Source organism: Lotus japonicus, chromosome 3 (genome assembly GCF_012489685.1).
Source record: "Lotus japonicus ecotype B-129 chromosome 3, LjGifu_v1.2".
In the NCBI taxonomy this organism is placed as follows: Eukaryota; Viridiplantae; Streptophyta; class Magnoliopsida; order Fabales; family Fabaceae; genus Lotus; species Lotus japonicus.
This window is the reverse complement of record NC_080043.1, coordinates 15,251,598-15,269,189: the sequence shown is the minus strand read 5'-3', so window position 1 is coordinate 15,269,189 and position 17,592 is coordinate 15,251,598. Positions and strand designations below refer to the sequence as shown.

Here is a 17,592-nt window from a genome sequence, read left to right as displayed (position 1 = left end):
AAAAGCACTTGCTGATATTTAATTTGAAGCAATGGAGTTGAGGCATTTCTAATTTGTATTTTGAAGAATGAGATTCTTTCCTTTGCCATCATTCATGTGCGTATATTAGTATTTCTGTATTATTTGGATAAGGAGTTATTCATGTGACTCCATATCAACTATATAAGATATGAAATACATGTTTTTAACATGTAATAACAGTATCTTTAAAAAAAAACATGTAATATCAGTATTGAACTGTTTGGCATTTATTTGACAACTATACATGCTGATTGTGAACATCTTAACTGCTGCTTGGTCCCCCTCATGAATAGGTTTGATCTTATTTCGCTTCTCCCATGATGGAATGTTTTTGAATTGTTCCTTGATTCTAGGTGATCTTCATAACCGCTTCATCAGTTAATGGCAGCATTATCATTTACGAAAAAAACAATAATTTGATCAAGAATATATCAGAATTTAATTAGTTATTAAACTTGTAATATGCTGTTACAGATTACAGACACTGCATTGAGTGCATTTTTTTTCAAAAAAGGGAAGAAAGTTAGAAGCAGTTAACACTCTTCTTCAGAAACTGTCTACTGATTTTATCTTCCCTCACCAAAAACTGAATACTTCTGCTCCTCCATACACATTTCAAACGTTCACCACAGCAAGTATGTTTGAACTTGATCATTTTCAAGATTCACCATTTTCTCTTCTTCATTATTTGTATTCCCACTTGTCATTTTTGTGGCATGTTTGTGTTCATTGCTGTGTGCTTTTTTTCCAATGTTGCAGAGAAGCAATGGCAAAAGAAAACCAAAACCAAAACCAAAACCAGAACCAGAACCAGAACCAGAACCAGAACCAGAACCAGAACCAGAAAAAGCAACAACAACAACGAAAAGAGGATTTTTCTCTGAAGGAGACAACTCCTAACATCAGTGCTGGAAGGGTGATCAGTGGTGACAGGCTTCCCACAGCATTTGATCTTGTTGAGAAAATGCAGTTTCTGTTTGCAAGGGTTATGAGGGGAAAAGACTTACCAGAAACTGGTGATTCTGAAACTTGTGATCCTTATGTGGAAGTGAAAGTTGGAACCTTTGTGGGGAAAACAAGGTCCTTTGAGAACACAAAGAACCCAGAATGGAACCAGGTATTTGCTTTTTCCAAGGACAGGATTCAGGAGCAGGTTTTGGAGATTATAGTGAAGGACAACAAGGGTGATGCTGAGCCTGATCATCAGTTTCTCGGCCGCATAGATTTCACCATTTCTGATGTTCCTATGAGGGTTCCTCCTGACAGCCCTTTAGCACCACAATGGTACAAGCTTGAGGATCAAAAGGGGGTGAAGCTTGTTACTGGAGAGTTGATGGTGTCTGTTTGGATGGGAACTCAAGCAGATGAGGGTTTCCCTGATGCTTGGCATTCAGATGCTGCAGCTGGTGGTGAAATTGAAAACATTGCTTACACGCGTTCGAAGGTGTACCTTTCTCCTAGGCTTTGGTATCTCAGGGTTAATGTGATTCAGGCTCAGGATTTGATACTGAAAGGCAAGGGTGGCAACAACAACAACAACAACAACAACAATAACAACAACAACAACAACAACAACAATAACAGCAACAACAACAATAACAACTCAGAAATTTTCATCCAAGGTATTCTGGGGAACTTGGCTCTGAGAAGCAAGCCCATTAAAATGAACACAAACACAAACAACCCCTTATGGAATGAGGATTTGATGTTTGTTGCAGCAGAGCCCTTTGATGAACCTTTACTTATAAGCATTGAGAAGGGTCAGGGAAACTCCAACAAGCATGAAATGTTGGGATGTTGTTTGATTCCTTTGAAGAATGTGGAGAAAAGAACAGATACAACTCCACCACCTAGTGTGTGGTACAATATTGAGAAGCCCAAGGAGGAAAATGAGGAAGCTAAAGAGGAGGATAAATTTAAACTTGCTGGTAGAATCAATTTGAGAATCTCTTTGGATGGAGGCTACCATGTTCTTGATGAGGCCACACACTATGCCAGTGATCTCAGGCCATCATCTAAGCAATTGAGCACACCTAGCATTGGTGTGCTGGAATTGGGAATCCTTAACGCGGTGGGCCTCTCTCCAAATAAGAAGGACAATCGTACCGACGCATATTGTGTTGCTAAGTATGGTCCCAAATGGGTGAGGACAAGGACTATTGTTAATAGTCTTTCTCCAAAGTGGAATGAGCAGTACACTTGGGAGGTTTATGATCCTTGCACTGTCATCACAGTTGTTGTGTTTGATAATGGCCACTTACAACATGGAGGGAATAAAGCTGAAGGAAACTTACAACAACAAGGAGGGAAAAATGCTCAAGAACCAATGGATAAGAGAATTGGAAAGGTAAGGATTAGGCTCTCCACACTTGAAAGTGGTAGGATCTACACTCACTCTTACCCTCTCATAAACGTGCACAACCAAGGAGTGAGGAAAGTGGGGGAAATTCAATTGGCTGTGAGATTTTCTTGTCCATCTTTGCTGAATGTTTTGCAAACCTATGCTCAACCTTTGCTCCCAAAAATGCACTACATTTCCCCATTGTCTATTTATCAGCTTGAAAGTTTGAGGAACCAAGCTGCTGCGGTCACCATAATGAGGTTCAGGAGGGCTGAGCCACCACTCAGCAAAGAGGTTGTGGAGTACATGCTAGATGTGAGGGCAAATGTGTGGAGCATGAGAAGAGGAAGAGCTCAATTTTACAGGATTGCAAGCCTTCTAAGTGGCTTAGTCTATGTTGGTAAATTTTTTGATGAGATATGTGGTTGGAATAACAAATTTAAAACAATCACTAGTTACTTGATCTTCCTCATTGTCATTTTCTACCCGGGATTAGTCTTGCCATTTACGTTTTGTATCCTTCTGTTGCTTGGGATTTGGCGCTATAGAACAAGGCCAAGACATCCTTCTCACATGGACATGAGATTGTCTCAGGCTGACACAGTTACTAATGAGGAATTAGAAGAGGAGTTTGACCCTTTTCCTTCTAAATTCAATGGTGATAATCTGAGGAAGAGGTATGATCGGTTGCGTGGCATTCTAGGGAGGGTGCTGGAAGTGATGGGGGACTTGGCAACTCAAGGAGAGAGGTTTCAGTCCCTTCTCAGCTGGAGGGATCCAAGGGCAACTTCTCTGTTTGTGATTTTCTGTTTGGTTTCTGCCATTGTGACTTATTTCATTCCTTTTCGTGTTCTGATCTCCATCGCGGTCTCTTACTTGTTGAGGCCTCCGAGGCTCCGGTTTGGTAAGCTTCCTGCAGTTCCTCAACACTTCCTCAGGAGGATGCCTGCTAAGTCAGATGGCATGATATGAGTTGGTTTGTCTTTGCTTATTGAATTTCCTTTGGAAAATCTGTTTGGTTTCTTCTACATTTTGTTTCACTGCAGATTATATTTATCTTGTGATTTACTTTGAATTTTTCAGCAATGACATTGTATTTTCCTATTCACTTGATTATATACTGGTTACTTTCAGTTGCTTCACAGTTCTATTCTTTTACAAAACCTACTTTTTTATATAGAAGTATCCAAACATGAATTACATCATTTTAATTCATGTTTTCCATAGGCAATTTTGGTAGAAATGATTCTGTTCTGTACAGAGTCAGTATGCTTATATTGTTGATCCAAAACACACTTAATAGGATACTAATTTACCACCTTGTTTTTAGTTCCATTGAGATCAGCCAGTGTTGTATTAGTTTAAACAAGTTGAGATGACTATTGGAATCGATTTTGGGACCTAACTGTTACAGGATAGGTTCTATTGTTTAGTAGACAGACAATATGCACTGTAATCATGACTGTGTAAACCAGATTTATTGTTTTCCTGTTTGGTGTGGTTTTCACATGCGTCCTTTACCTGCTTTCCAAAATGATTACTGGTAGATTGCATCATTACACAACTGGATTATAATTGAGACTCTGGATAGAACTGGGAAACTATGATACATGACCACCATTTAAAAAAATTCACTGAGGATAAAGCTTTTCGAGTGATGCATGATCTTAAATTGGCCTATAAAGCTTGTGCTAAGTAGCTTTCTGAGAATTTTGGTCTTAAAACAGAATAATTGCAATGAAGTCAACAAAAGAAAACAACAGGAAATGAAAGATGTGAGAACTGAAGTCTTCATATCTATCACAAGAAATTGCTGGGTACAGAAGGCATCTTGCTGCGAAACTTCGGATGGCACAAGTAATACAAACCAGTTACCAGAGCCACCACTCTTGGTGGTGTACACTACAAAGATGCTGGTAGCTCTGGTGTCTCTCCAACTCACTACAGATTGGAATCTCTCTCCCTGTGTAGCAATGGCCCCAACAACCGTTTGAACTTGTTTTAACTAAAGATTAATTAAATTGACTTTGTGTTTTCCTATGGATTTATCTAGAAATGACAGTGTTTTCCTATTCACTTGATTTATCTACGGATTAATTAAATTGAGTACTTTCAAGAGTGTTTATCTAGTTCATGTATTTTCAGAAGTCAAATGTAGCAATCACGAGGTGTGGCGTGATGGTTGTTCTCCTTGTCATATCGAAGTTTACGATTAACAAGATCATTTTTTCAAACCATTAAAACCACAGCTATATTAGTCCGTTATGAATTATTCGGGTCATCGATTTCAAGCAAATTCAGGGGAATCTAGCCAATTCTTTTGCACAGTATATTCAATTAGTGTATATATTCTTAATTGTGACACTAATGTGTATATATTAGGGATTATCATTGATGAAAAGGGGAGGAAGTTTTCACTAAAACATGGTCACATAGAACATACTCAGTGACTGATATGAAGGGAGGGACAGAATTACATTAGGCATCCCCCTTCCAAGGAAAATAGGTTGAGGAGGTTGTTTTCATATCCCCAATTTTTCTTATCATTTTGATAGGAAGAAATTTCATACCCAAGCAAGAACTAAAAATTTCAAGAGTGTTTTGCATGTATTATTTGCTTTACTTGTAAAACGGTTGCTCTCTTATAATGTAGTTCAGATATTGGGATGTGTTCATGAAACCAAAGAAGGAGGGGAGGAAAATGTTGCTATTTCTTAGAACTGGTTTACATTGTGAGAAAGTTTATACTGTTAACTAGTCATGATGGATAAGAAGTTATGTCTTATTACTCTCTTGAGTGGTTTTGATAACCTTCTGTATATTTTCAGCACAAATTCCTAACAAGAGCAGAATGTCTGATTATTTGACAAGTAGTGAATGAGTGAGAAAGAGAACTCCTATGTTCCGTCTGAATTTGATTTCTAATTTGATTGTCTTGTTTATCTAGTTCATGTATTTTCATAAGTGGAATGTAGCAATTAGAAGGTGTGGTGTGGCTTAATGTTTGTTCACCTGGTCCGGTTGATTATGGATACAAAGGTCTCACAAAAGAAAACAAAATGAAAAATAAAGGAGTTTACAATTACCAACATCAATAATACTACTCCCTCCGTTCCTATATAACTGATATTTTAAGGTTGTGGCACAAATATTAAGAAGTAGCAATTAATATTCTTATTTTACTAAAATTACTATCTAACTTCCTATTATACCCTTTATCTCTCTTATCAATTCTAACTTTTCAATTTTCCTACCAACAATAAATGAAGGACACAATTGATAAAGTAGCATTAATGCTCTCTTGAAATTGTAAAAGTATCAGTTAAATAGGAACAAAAAAAGAACCAAATTAGTATCAGTTATTTAGGAACGGAGGGAGTATTAAAAGAGCAAAGGTTCAAAGAACCAAATGCTGATGTGTCGCAACCACAAGCATTCTGCTCTCTCATGCAATCTTAGACTTGGTGGAATTCCACATGGCATTCTACAAGCTCTTCTCTCCTTTTTACTGTACACATGACATTTCCTTCTTTTTTCTGTTTTTTTATCAAGCTCCACACATGATTCTCTCTCCCACTATCTTCCTTCATTATTAAGAACTCATTCTCTCTCCCAAAGAGTGCATCTTCCAATTCCTTTTTTAAATGCTTCACACATACCACAGAAGCATGCAAGCCTTCATAATTATATTTTCACCATTCCAATTAATCTCTTCCATCAATGGCCACCATTATCATATTTCTGACCAATCATATACCCTGCACCAAATCCTTATTCAAATCTCCCCAAGATGACACATTGGGAACCAAATCTGCATCTCCAAAAGTTTTCAAATTTCAAATTTACTATCTATATTTATTGTTTTATTGTTCTCATTCTCACTACCAACTCAAATTTCCCAGTCTTGCTTCACAGGTCTCATCTCCTTCGCGCTCTCCTTCCTCACCTAGGTCTCTCTACCACTCTGAGGAACTCAAGTCCTCCTTCTTCAACTTCTTCTGCTCCCAAGTCCCAACCCGAGCCAGAACTTGCGATCCGTCCCCTTCGGCTTCCTCTCTGACTGGCGTTTCAAATGCAGTGGAGTACTTACTCTCCAAGGTCGGCGATCTCATGATCTAGGCTCTTCGCAAGTAATCCCCTCTTCCCTCCCCTCCCCCCTTTATTTTCCAGAGTTTTCTTCATTTGATTCCTTTTCATCTCTCTATCTCTCTATATAACCCATAGTTTGCTGAGTTTGCTACAACTTTGTGTTCGGATAGATGTCATATCGGACGGACATTTGGGTCATTTTGGGAACAATTGGTTCTTTCTAGGTGTTTTTTTTAAGGCTGGAGAAACCTTTCCCCATTTTCTTCTTATTCATTTTGTATTTATTGGTCTTTCTTCTTTACTTTTTGTTCAATTTACCCTTTCATTCCCAGAATAATTTAAAATTAAAAAACCTAACAGATGATCTTACTTTGATTACCTATAATTTACTGAGTATTAGATTTCATTTTATTTATTCATTCTGCACTGAATTATGAAGAAGCATGAGTTACTTTTCAGCTGATTGATTTTTTGAGCTTTTGTTCTGTCTCTCATATTAGTGTTTATGGGTGTTGAATCTTTAAATATTTCTATGAAGCATGACACAAGTTGGAAACACTTCAGCAACAACTGTTATAGGTAATAAAAGTAGAAAATTTCCTCAATCCATAGATGCACTTGGTTTCAACTGTTATGTGTCTTCTTTAAACAGTGCAACTTATTTTGAATGCTAATTGCGTTGTTTTTGTTGCTTAATTTTTACTATAATGCCTTTTTTTAGAATGTGTATCTTCTGGGCTTCTGGCCACTTTTATAAAAATTTTGGCATTTGTAGGCCATTGTATGTTAGTTAGATAGTAATTAATATTAAATTGTTAGCATGGGGGAATTATATATAAAAAAGGATAGAAGTATTTATTGAGGGATTACTTGGAGATTGTCTAAGTTCCACCTGTAGCTCGGGCTAATGTAAAAAGTTAAAACAACAACCATTTTAGAACAGAGAGAGTATGTATTACTAATTTTTTTGCTTATAAAAAAAAATGTATAACTAATTTTTCTTAATTTTTTAAATAATTATAGAATTAAATATGTATAGATATTTATAATGTACGATAATTTAATGATGAAATTAGGAATCATTAATATTCAAAATATTTGTTCATGTATAAATTACTGGGACTAACATTTTACATGTAAATAATTTTATTTTATATTTAAGTCAAAGATTTTATTTAATATAATTCAGTTCCGTTCACTTTTCAAGCTAATTTTAGAAATTAATATATATAAAAATATGATAATTTGATAATGAAAAAATATCGTCCATAGATTAGAAAATGTTAATTTGTTGATATTTATTTATGTTTAAATTATATGGTTACAAACTGCACGAGAAGAAATGAACATGAAAATAATATTATGTGTAAATATGATGATTTTGGCCAATTAAATTCTTTATTTCGAAACCTTTATATTTGTTAAATGGTTGTATGAGTTTAAATTACTATAGTTGAGTGACTCAATTTATGTTTTTGAATTATCTATATTCTTATGATGATTGTACTTTCATTCTTAGCATCTCAAATTTTTATATCAATATATAGTATTGATTAATGTTCAAAGAGTTTAATTTCTATGCACTGATGGTGTAAAGTTTTTTTACAACGTTAACCAATCAGATTTCAAGAATGTGAGAAAATCTCTTTTTATTTCATTTCGTTAATTGACGTGTCACATCCTTAAAATCTGATTGGTTGACGGTGTAAAAAAAACTTTACACTGTCGGTGCATCAACCTGTTTCTCATGTTCAAATACAATAGTAAAATTTGCCGTGCAACAGCACGGGTAGAAAATTCTAGTCAATTTTTCAAACCATTAGTAGTCCGTTGTGAATTATTCGATTCTCTTGCATAGTACATTCAATTAGTGGTTTGACTTTTAACGGGTCATTTCACCAATTCCCTTGATCGATTTTTGTAACTCACTATATTCTTAATTGTGACTTAATCTGTATATTATAGGGATTGTCATTGATGAAAAGGAGAGGAAGTTTTTCACTAAAACATTTAAGGTCACATAGGCATCTAATCAGTAAACTAATATGAAGGGAGGGACAGAATTACATTAGGCATCCCCTTCCAAGGAAAATAGGTTAAGGAGGTTGTTTTCATATCCTTAAATTTTTTTATCATTTTGATAGGAAGAAATTTCATACCTAAGCAAGAACTAAAAATGAACTGCATAAGTTAAAATCAAAACAAAGAGAGCAATGTGCAACTTTTTAGATAATATTTCATAAAAGAAACCTTACGGAAGACAACCCGGACATGTGGCTTCATCCGGAACTAGCCACAACCGATCACAAAACGGCCAAAACCGATGAAAAATGGTGATAAAAAACAGGTTAAACTGGTTTTTTTTGAAATGGAATAGCAAATATATTAATCAACGGAAGACATAGAAGCCATTACATCATAATTCACGAAACGTAAAGCGTCACTCAGTACCTCTTCCAACCACACCATATCCGTAAAATTGGAAGCGATAGTTAAACTGGTTTTTTTAATTAACCCTTTATTATTTATTTTTATCACAAAATATATAAAAGATGAACAATATATTATTATTTTTAAAACTTAATTAGTCTAAATTTATTAATATCTTGTGTAAATATATTACAATGTACAGTTCTCAGCTATTTTTTTTTCATATACATGGTTCAATGATCGAACCCCTCTGCACAAAATATTTAAGGAGCTCAATTATCTCATTATGCATACATCGCATATGGCACACACTCATACATATCCAAGGATCACGACCACTATACGGTACGCTTGTCAAGGAATATTATCCTACATGACATTGTTTGATAGTCGACATCATTCTATAAATAACATATAGCACTACTCATCAGGTACACACAATATGCCATAACGTTACCCTACCAAAATTCTGACTTGGGCATCAGGATGCCTTTGCTGGTACTCCTCGAGCGCTCCAACTTGACGATAGAGGACCTCGAACATCAACAAAGGATGATAGATGACCTTCAACATGATGATGACAAAGAACCCCCGACGTGACGACGAAGGATCCCCAACATGATGATAACGGACCTTCTACGTGATAACGTACAAAACACCTAACTCTCCAGCAGAACTGAGCTAAGACAACGGTTATCCTTCTGGCCAGTTCCACCTGTTGAACAAGTCTAAACACCACCTTATTTTAGCGTGTGGTCGTCAATAATTTAACTTCTACAAACAAGAAATGCAATATTTTTATTGAGTTACATAAAACTATTCTGATTTAGAATAGCCCGTTTGGATATGAATAAAAAAGCACCTATTGGAGCTTCTCTACTAAAAAAACACTAAATAAGTTTCAATAAGTGCTTTTTGGCTTGCATCCAAACAAATGCTAAGTTAACTTTGGCAAATTCAATAGTTACTCACAAAGCCCAGCACTCATATATTATACGCGCGTTTTCACCTTCAAATTAGGGTTTTGCAGCGAGCACACAGGGCAACAATGGCGCCGAGAAAAACCCCAAGGGTGACAAGGAACCCTGATTTGATCAGGGGAATCGGCAAGTACTCAAGGTCCCAGATGTACCACAAGAAAGGCATCTGGGCCATCAAGGCCAAAAACGGCGGCGTTTTCCCCCATCACGATGCTACCCCCAAGCCCCAAACCCTAGCTTCGAAGCCCCCCAAGTTCTACCCCGCTGATGATGTCAAGAAGCCTCTCCTCAACAAGCATAAGCCCAAACCCACAAAACTCAGGTATCACATTCGTCATTTCCATCACTCCATTTTTTTTGGTTTGCTAGAAGTTTTATTTGGATTAGTATTTTTCTAGTAAATTAGGATCAATGTTTATGATTTTTTGTTTTTTGAGCTTAAATTTTGATACAAGTTATGTTCTTGTATATGTTAATTGACAAAATGAACTTTTGTAGTGTTAGAAATTGTTAGAAATTGTGAGAAATGCACACTCCAGTGAATTTTTTTTCTCACTTCTAGCTTGGGATGTGTGGAATGAGGTGTGCATTGGAACTGGGATGAGAAATGTGGATTTTTTTATGTACTGTGAAATTAGTGTGTTTTGTTTTGGTTCTGGGGGCTTTTGAAAAGTGAATCTTATACTGGGTTTGCTTTTGTCATCAGGGCTAGCATTTTGCCGGGGACGGTGCTGATTCTGCTTGCTGGGAGATTTAAGGGGAAAAGGGTTGTTTTCCTGAAGCAGCTTCCATCTGGGTTGCTTCTTGTCACAGGTATGTGATGAGATTGAGATTTATTGGTTTCTGTTCATTTGGTCAATGCATGATGGGTATTGGTGGCAAGGGTTCATTTTTTTTGGGATCATAATTTATGTCAATCAATGTTATTTCTATATCATGTGTTCTCGATTGGTTGGTTTCTGTTTATGTGTTCAATGAATGTTTGCCTGATGGGCCTTGTTGGTGGACAAGGGTTCATTTTTTGTGGGATCAGAATTCATTTGAATCAATGTTATTTCTATTTCATGTATTCTCGATTTACTTGTGAGAAATAGTTGATGCTAATACTGCATCTTATGTTCGCCTGCTGTTTTAGCATACTAAGTTCTTGTTTGTTCTAAACTTCAATTTTTAGGACATAATTGCCTACCCTCTGGGAAAAAAACACTGGCATTGTGATTATGATTTGTAAGCTATGCTGATCTCAAAAAAAAGCTAATTCAAATGAACTTAATGTCATCTCGTAAAATATTATTTTCCTTTGTGCAAATGATAGCGGTTAAGTTATTGAATGAGTTTCTGGGTGTTTTTTCATTTTAGACTTTGATACCTCTTGATGTAGATAATTTGTTACTAATTTCAAATTTTTACTAATCTGTATTTCCCCTCAAGCATTTGCGCTGCTATCTGATATGTACACCATTTATTTTTGGTCTCTCTTCTCATGTTGATCTCTTTGCCATTTAAGGTCCATTTAAGATCAATGGAGTTCCTTTGAGAAGGGTGAATCAATCTTATGTCATTGGTACGTCCACCAAAGTGGATATTTCCGGTGTTAATGTTGATAAATTCAATGACGAGTACTTTGTTAAGGAAGCCCAGAAAAAGAAACAGAAGGGAGAAGGCGAGTTCTTCGAGGCAGAGAAGGAGGTTGGTTTTTCTGTTTTAATTTGGTGTTATTATTTTTTCTTGTTATTTTCAATTGCTTCTGTGATGCTGAGCTCTATTATTTTCTTCCTAACGTAGGAGAAAAATGAGCTTCCACAAGAAAAGAGAGATGCCCAAAGTACAGTGGACTCTGCAATATTGAAAGCCATTGAGAGTGTTCCGGACCTGAAGTCTTACCTGGGTGCTAGGTTTTCTTTAAAGTCAGGAATGAAGCCACATGAGCTAGTCTTCTAGAGTGCTGAATTTATTTTTGCTTATTTAGTTTTTGTTCAGGTTGTTTCTAATAGTTGTATTGTTCTGCCTTTCTTGGTAATTAAGTCTTAGCAACGTTTTCATCTTCCAATTTTGATCTTAACAGTTATATTCCTTTACCTTAATTTTGCTCCCTCCAAACAAAAAGAAAAGATGCCATTTGTATTTTGTTGGGATACTAATATGGTGATATATTATCCGATTATTGATTGTTATATTATTTGGCAGTCGAAGTATTTGTTCTAGGTTTAAATTTCTACTTGAACTTTTCTGCCAGTGCTAAGTTGTTGTATACCCCTTTTTCTTATGTAGTTGTATATCTTAATATAATAGGATACTGATTGAGCTGGAAAAGTACCACCTTATTTTATTTGAGTTCAGCCAGTGTTGTATTTGTTTATACAAGTTGATCAATTTTTTTTTGAAAAGTCTAAAAGTTGATCATAGTAGTCGAAATCGGGATTATAGCCTTAATGTAAGAATTAGCTGATTTACTCCCGCTCTCTCTACATATAAATTGCGTATAAGATAGCTTAAATAACAAAAAAAGCAATTTAAATGACTGTAAACACTTCAATGAAACTTTGAAAACAATAAACTTGCATCAAAACAGAGTTTCTAATCTAGCAAATCAGATAACAGAGGAGTAGAAACAGAGAATGGGGCAGGGCTGAAACAAAAGGTAGAACCTGGGGTTGGAACGGATCTCAATCGCTTGCTCCCACAAAATCGCAATTTTGCTGCAACTAAGCGAGTTGGGTTGCGATTTTGCTCTGATTTATGTGAATCACGAACTTGGGTGCGATCAAAACATGCGGAGTCCTGAATCGCATAATCCCACAATTTAAATTGCGATTTTGATTACCATGGTTGCGATGACTAAGGGAATCGTTTTTGGGACCTAACTGTTACAGGCTAGGTTGTATTGTTTAGTAGAGAGACCATATGCATTGTTATCATGGACTCTGTAAACCAGATGTATTGATTTCCTTTTTGGTGTGGTTTTCACATGTGTCCTTTACCTGTATTACAAAATGATAACTGGTGGATTGCATCATTACACAACTTGTTTGTAATTGAGACTCTTGATAAATTTACAGAACTGGCAAACTATGATATACATAACCTCCATTTGAAATTTTGAATACTTTTCACTGAGGATAAAGCTTTTGGGTTATAAATATACATGATCTTAACCTGGCCTATAGAGCTTGTGCTAAGTAGCACTCGGAGAGTTTTGATCTTAAAACAGTACAATTGCAACAACAGAAGAAAAACAACAGGAAATGAATAAAGTTAGAACTGAAGTCTTAACCTATGTATCACAACATGCTATCTGTTCGAGCTGGGAGCCTCTTGAAGAAATTGCTTGGTACAGAAGGCATCTTGCTGCGAAACTTCGGATGCCGCAAATAATACAAACCAGATACCAGAGCCACCACCCTTGGCGGTGTTGCATAGAAGACCACTGCAGAACAAAAGCTGAACACTACAAAGATGCTGGTTGCTCTTGTATCTCTCCAGCTTACTAGAGATTGGAATCTCTCTCCCTGTGTAGCAATGTCCCCAACAACTGTTTGAATCCTACCTGCAACACTTCTAAGCCTGTCATACCTCATTCGAACCACATCATGCGACCTCGAAGTCGGGAATGTGTCAAACTCTTCATCAAGTTCATCCGGGTGAACTCCTTCTGCCCAAGAGAGTTTAGTATCCATGTGAGGCGGGTGTCTTGGGCGGAACCTGTAGTTCCACAGGCCAATGAAGAACATGTAGAGAAACAAAGTTGGAAGAACCAGTTCAGGGTACCAAATCAGTATCAGAAAAAAAACATGAACCAGAACTGTTGTGATGGGGTTCTTCCAATGGCAAACTTGGTTGAACCACTGCCCCATATTAATCAAGCCGGAAAATAGTGACATGACGCGGAAGAAGTTAGCTTTGCTTCTTCTCATGCTCCACATATGGGAATCAACATCCAGCATGTACTCCACTACCTCTTTTCTCAAGGGAGGTTCAGCTCTGCCAAGCCTCACAGCTACAATGTTCATAGCTTGGAACCTTAAATTGTCTACTTGGTTAACTGTGAAAGGACGCAAGTAATGCATCTTTGGTAGCAATGGTTGGCCATATATGTAAAACATGTTAGCTAGTGAGAGGTTAGTGAACCTCACTGCTAATTGAAGCACACCCATCTTCTTAACTCCATGTGGGTGCAAAACAAGAAGAGGGTAAGAATTGGTGTAAATCCTATTAGCTTCCAGTGTTGATAACCTTATCCTTACCTTTCCAATCCTTGAATCATGGACTGCACTACCACCAGTAGCTTTTGCTTTTTCCACTGCACCTAAATGGCAATTGTCAAACACCCCCAATGTTATCACAGTGCAAGGATCATAAACCTCCCATGTGTATTGCTCATTCCATTTGGGACTAAAAGTGTCAAGAATTGTTCTGGTTCTGACCCACTTCTGGCCATATTTTGCAACACAATATGCATCCGTGCTGCCGCGGTTATCATCCTTCATCTTCATTGGAAGAAGCCCTTGTGCTCCTAAAATACCTACTTCAAGCATTCCAATAGGTTGCTTCCATAGTTGTCTCGCCGTTGGTCTCTGGTCACTTGCATACAAAGTGGACTCATCTAGGACATGGTACCCACCTTCAAGGCAAACTCTAAGGTGAACCCTGCTTGAGAATTTCTGCTCATTCCTCCTATCGGGTTCCAGCACTCCAAAACCAAATTTCTCAAGATTGAACCAGCGAGAATGGACCGGCCTGTGGTCTAGATGCTTCTCAAAGAGGGTCAATGGCAAGATTATCTTCCCAAGTACCTCATCTTTTGAAGGGTGAACGCGATCCTCCACGGTAATTGTCAACTGCTCCTCAAATGGTTCAGCCGCAACAAAGACCAAATCTTCGTTCCAAAGTGGTGTGGTTGTCCTAGCTGAACATATCTTTGTCCTCAGCACTTGGTTGCCCAATTGAGCTTTGACTAACACATCTGGTTGGCGATTTCGATCATTTGGTATCACATCTTGTGCTTCAATGACATTGACTCTTAGATACCAAAGTTTTGGTGAAACATAAACCTTTGATCTGATGTTGAAAACACCCTCCCCATAAACTGTGGCAGCATCAGAATGCCAAGCTTCTGGGAAAGCTTCATCAGCTTGAGTTCCCATCCAGACTGCAAGCATGATATCACCCCTCACCTTCTCTTCTCCTCGCCGGTCCTCGAGCCGGTACCACTGAGGAGCCAGGGGGCTATCCGGCGGAACTCTGGTTGGAACCTCATTGAGGTCGAAAGCCACCCTTCCAATGTAATCATCTCTCCCCAACGTTTCTTTATCCTTCACAATGACTTCCAAAACAGAAGATTGAATTTGGTCCTTGGAGAAAGCATAGACCTGGTTCCACTCCGGGTTCAATTTCTTCTCGATGTGCTTTGTTCTTCCTTTGTAGTTCCCCAGCTTCACCTCCACGTAAGGATCACAGCTCGAGGTGAGAGTACCGGGAGGGAGACCTTTGGCTTTCACCACACGAACATACAGATAAAACATCTGCTCAACAAGGTCGTATGTGCTTGTTGATCTTTCTCCGCCACTCGCCCACCCTCTTCCACCATTAGGCCACCGCTCCCCGAGCTGCGGGGTGGTGTCCTTCACATTGTATTCTTCATCATGGCTGCTAGGATGGGCTTGGACTTGAGGGTTTATTGATTGCATTGTGATTGGAGTACCTCTTTGTCTTCTCTTAATTGAAATCATTGTTGAGTGGAAAAACTTGGTGTTTGTTCTACTCCCACAAATGAACTTATTGATCCTTCACCATTTGGGGATAAGATCATGAGCATCTATGACCTCTACTAAGAGCTTCATATCCTTTTGTTGCTACTGTTTCTGTCACAGGAAGCTAAAGCTTAAGTGGCTATCAGCAAGTAACCCAATATTCGAATCTGAAGCAACGGAATTCTACTTAAGAATGCAAAAGATAGAAGAACACATAGTATTGATGTCTCACCTTCTCACACACTAGCACCCCTTACTACTACTTACTTGGTTTTAAGAAAGGAATCGTTTAATGGAGAAGCTGCATTAGCTTTAGTAATATGTTCCTTATTATAACAACTAAGTTTGAAGTATAGCTTAGTACTTTTTATAAGAACTAGTTTAGTACTCTTATCTAGTTCAAATTCTCTTTTTTGTTTACATAAGGAAGATTTAGTTCAAATTCTCTTTATCCTCTTAAACGCTTTAATTTAATATACTATTTTTTATTTAGATTAATCATGCCAATAATTACAAAAATCAAGGGCCTAAATCTCTTTTTTTTTTCAATATATCTCAACAACTGAGATTATTCCCTTGAGACTAAGAGATCATATTAAGTAGGTAAGTCTCTTCGAACAAATTCTTCTTCATATAGATCACTTAGAGATCGAACTTTGAACTAAATGTTTAAAGAGCTCTGATATCTACCAACTATGCTAGATCTTGTTGGTAATATTTATTGCATGGGATCCAAGTTGTTTCAACGTAGTGCATTAATTTTTTTTAGCAAAATTGTCTTATTTAATTATTCAATGCTAAATGCATCATAATAATTGCACTCTCTCTTCCTTTCTATTGTCTAATTAAGTGAGTTGAGGGCAATTTTGAAAAGTTAATATAAAATTTAAGAATAAATTTAATGTTAGCATCTTGATTTTTTTATTCATATAAAAAAAAATAACATGGTAGTAAACATTATGATGGAGTTATCGTTTGCTTTTTGTCAGGTTTGTGTTCATGTTTTTTTTTTTGACAGGCAAGGTTTGTGTTCATGCGATATAGTTACTTAATAAAGGGGTTATTTTCCTAAAGGGACTATCGTAAAAAGGATCAGTTCTTTCTTCTCTATGGAGCAATGCCAAAGTGAGGAAAAAGTGAGTTAACCGAGCGTGAGAGGCAGATTTTTTTTTTTTTTTTTTTTGTTCAAAGGAGAGGCAGATTTGAAGCTGCAACAAAAGCATAGGCAAACTTAGCTTGATGGATTTTGTACCATACCCAAAGATGCTTTTCTTGTTCTTTGTTTTTCTTCTCCTTTTATGAATGTATACTGTAATTAACTAATTATCATCGATCTTTAGATTGCTAAATTTTTTTAATACTGTCTTTTTTTCAAAACTTTGTCAAATTAAAGTTATTCACATGGTGTGCTTTGGTGTCAATTATTTAGCTGGTCATCATTCATGCAACCTACAAAACAGGGCAACATGTAGTAGGATAAGCAAAGAACAAATTATGGCTGTGCAGTGATATATTTTAAATAAAGTTTGTTCTGTCTAGGACTCTAGGACACATACATGTTGATCCTTTTTGAAGCTATTACCTCCTGTGGATTAATATTTGCCAAGAGATCAGAAAATTTTTCTTTTTAAAGTTTCATTAAAAAAAAAGTATTAGATTGAGCTCAATTTTCAGAAAATGGGGAAATGGCATTAAAAATGAAAAATATAGTTCTTTGAGAATAGGCTAATGCAGACTCTTGGAGATGGAGATTGTGGTTTATGCTAGGCTCGCTACAAGTAAGCTCTATTGATTTGATGGATTTTAAGTTAGAACGTTTGGGTTAAATAGGTTTTGCGTCCCGTGAAATAGGTAAGATTAGTGGTATTTTTGATTCTGTACGTGGATGACATACTTCTTATGGAAATTCACTTCCAACCCTTTACTTTGTAATAACTTCGTAAGGAAAATATTTTTCCATGAAGGCCTTAGGCAAATCAAC

At 36.8% G+C, this 17,592-nt stretch overlaps 3 protein-coding genes across 3 annotated transcripts; 2 read left to right on the top strand and 1 right to left on the bottom strand.

Annotated features, from left to right (window-relative positions):
* Window positions 1-515: 515 nt before the first annotated feature.
* On the top strand, window positions 516-3,458 carry LOC130748620 (FT-interacting protein 3-like). The gene has a single exon (XM_057601852.1). It carries the CDS (start codon window positions 659-661, stop codon window positions 3,332-3,334), a length of 2,676 nt encoding a protein of 891 aa, XP_057457835.1. The 5' UTR covers window positions 516-658; the 3' UTR covers window positions 3,335-3,458.
* A 6,376-nt stretch (window positions 3,459-9,834) lies between these two features.
* LOC130749302 (60S ribosomal protein L6-1-like) lies at window positions 9,835-12,035 on the top strand. The gene is made up of 4 exons (XM_057602637.1): window positions 9,835-10,183; window positions 10,568-10,674; window positions 11,369-11,550; window positions 11,647-12,035. Exons 1-4 carry the CDS (start codon window positions 9,930-9,932, stop codon window positions 11,800-11,802), a joined length of 699 nt encoding a protein of 232 aa, XP_057458620.1. The 5' UTR covers window positions 9,835-9,929; the 3' UTR covers window positions 11,803-12,035.
* A 549-nt stretch (window positions 12,036-12,584) lies between these two features.
* Window positions 12,585-15,895, bottom strand: LOC130749569 (FT-interacting protein 1-like). Its single transcript, XM_057602947.1, has one exon. It carries the CDS (start codon window positions 15,588-15,590, stop codon window positions 13,143-13,145), a length of 2,448 nt encoding a protein of 815 aa, XP_057458930.1. The 5' UTR covers window positions 15,591-15,895; the 3' UTR covers window positions 12,585-13,142.
* Window positions 15,896-17,592: the final 1,697 nt, after the last annotated feature.

What these genes read in the sequence shown, in the direction of transcription:
- LOC130748620 (XM_057601852.1), top strand. Translation starts at nt 659, where the DNA reads ATGTTTGAACTTGATCATTTTCAAGATTCACCATTTTCTCTTCTTCAT.
- LOC130749302 (XM_057602637.1), top strand. Translation starts at nt 9,930, where the DNA reads ATGGCGCCGAGAAAAACCCCAAGGGTGACAAGGAACCCTGATTTGATC. An exon ending in CCCAAACCCACAAAACTCAG is followed by an intron (nt 10,184 to 10,567) that starts GTATCACATTCG and finishes TTTTGTCATCAG; the next exon opens with GGCTAGCATTTTGCCGGGGA. An exon ending in TCTTCGAGGCAGAGAAGGAG is followed by an intron (nt 11,551 to 11,646) that starts GTTGGTTTTTCT and finishes TTCCTAACGTAG; the next exon opens with GAGAAAAATGAGCTTCCACA.
- LOC130749569 (XM_057602947.1), bottom strand. Translation starts at nt 15,590, where the DNA reads ATGATTTCAATTAAGAGAAGACAAAGAGGTACTCCAATCACAATGCAA.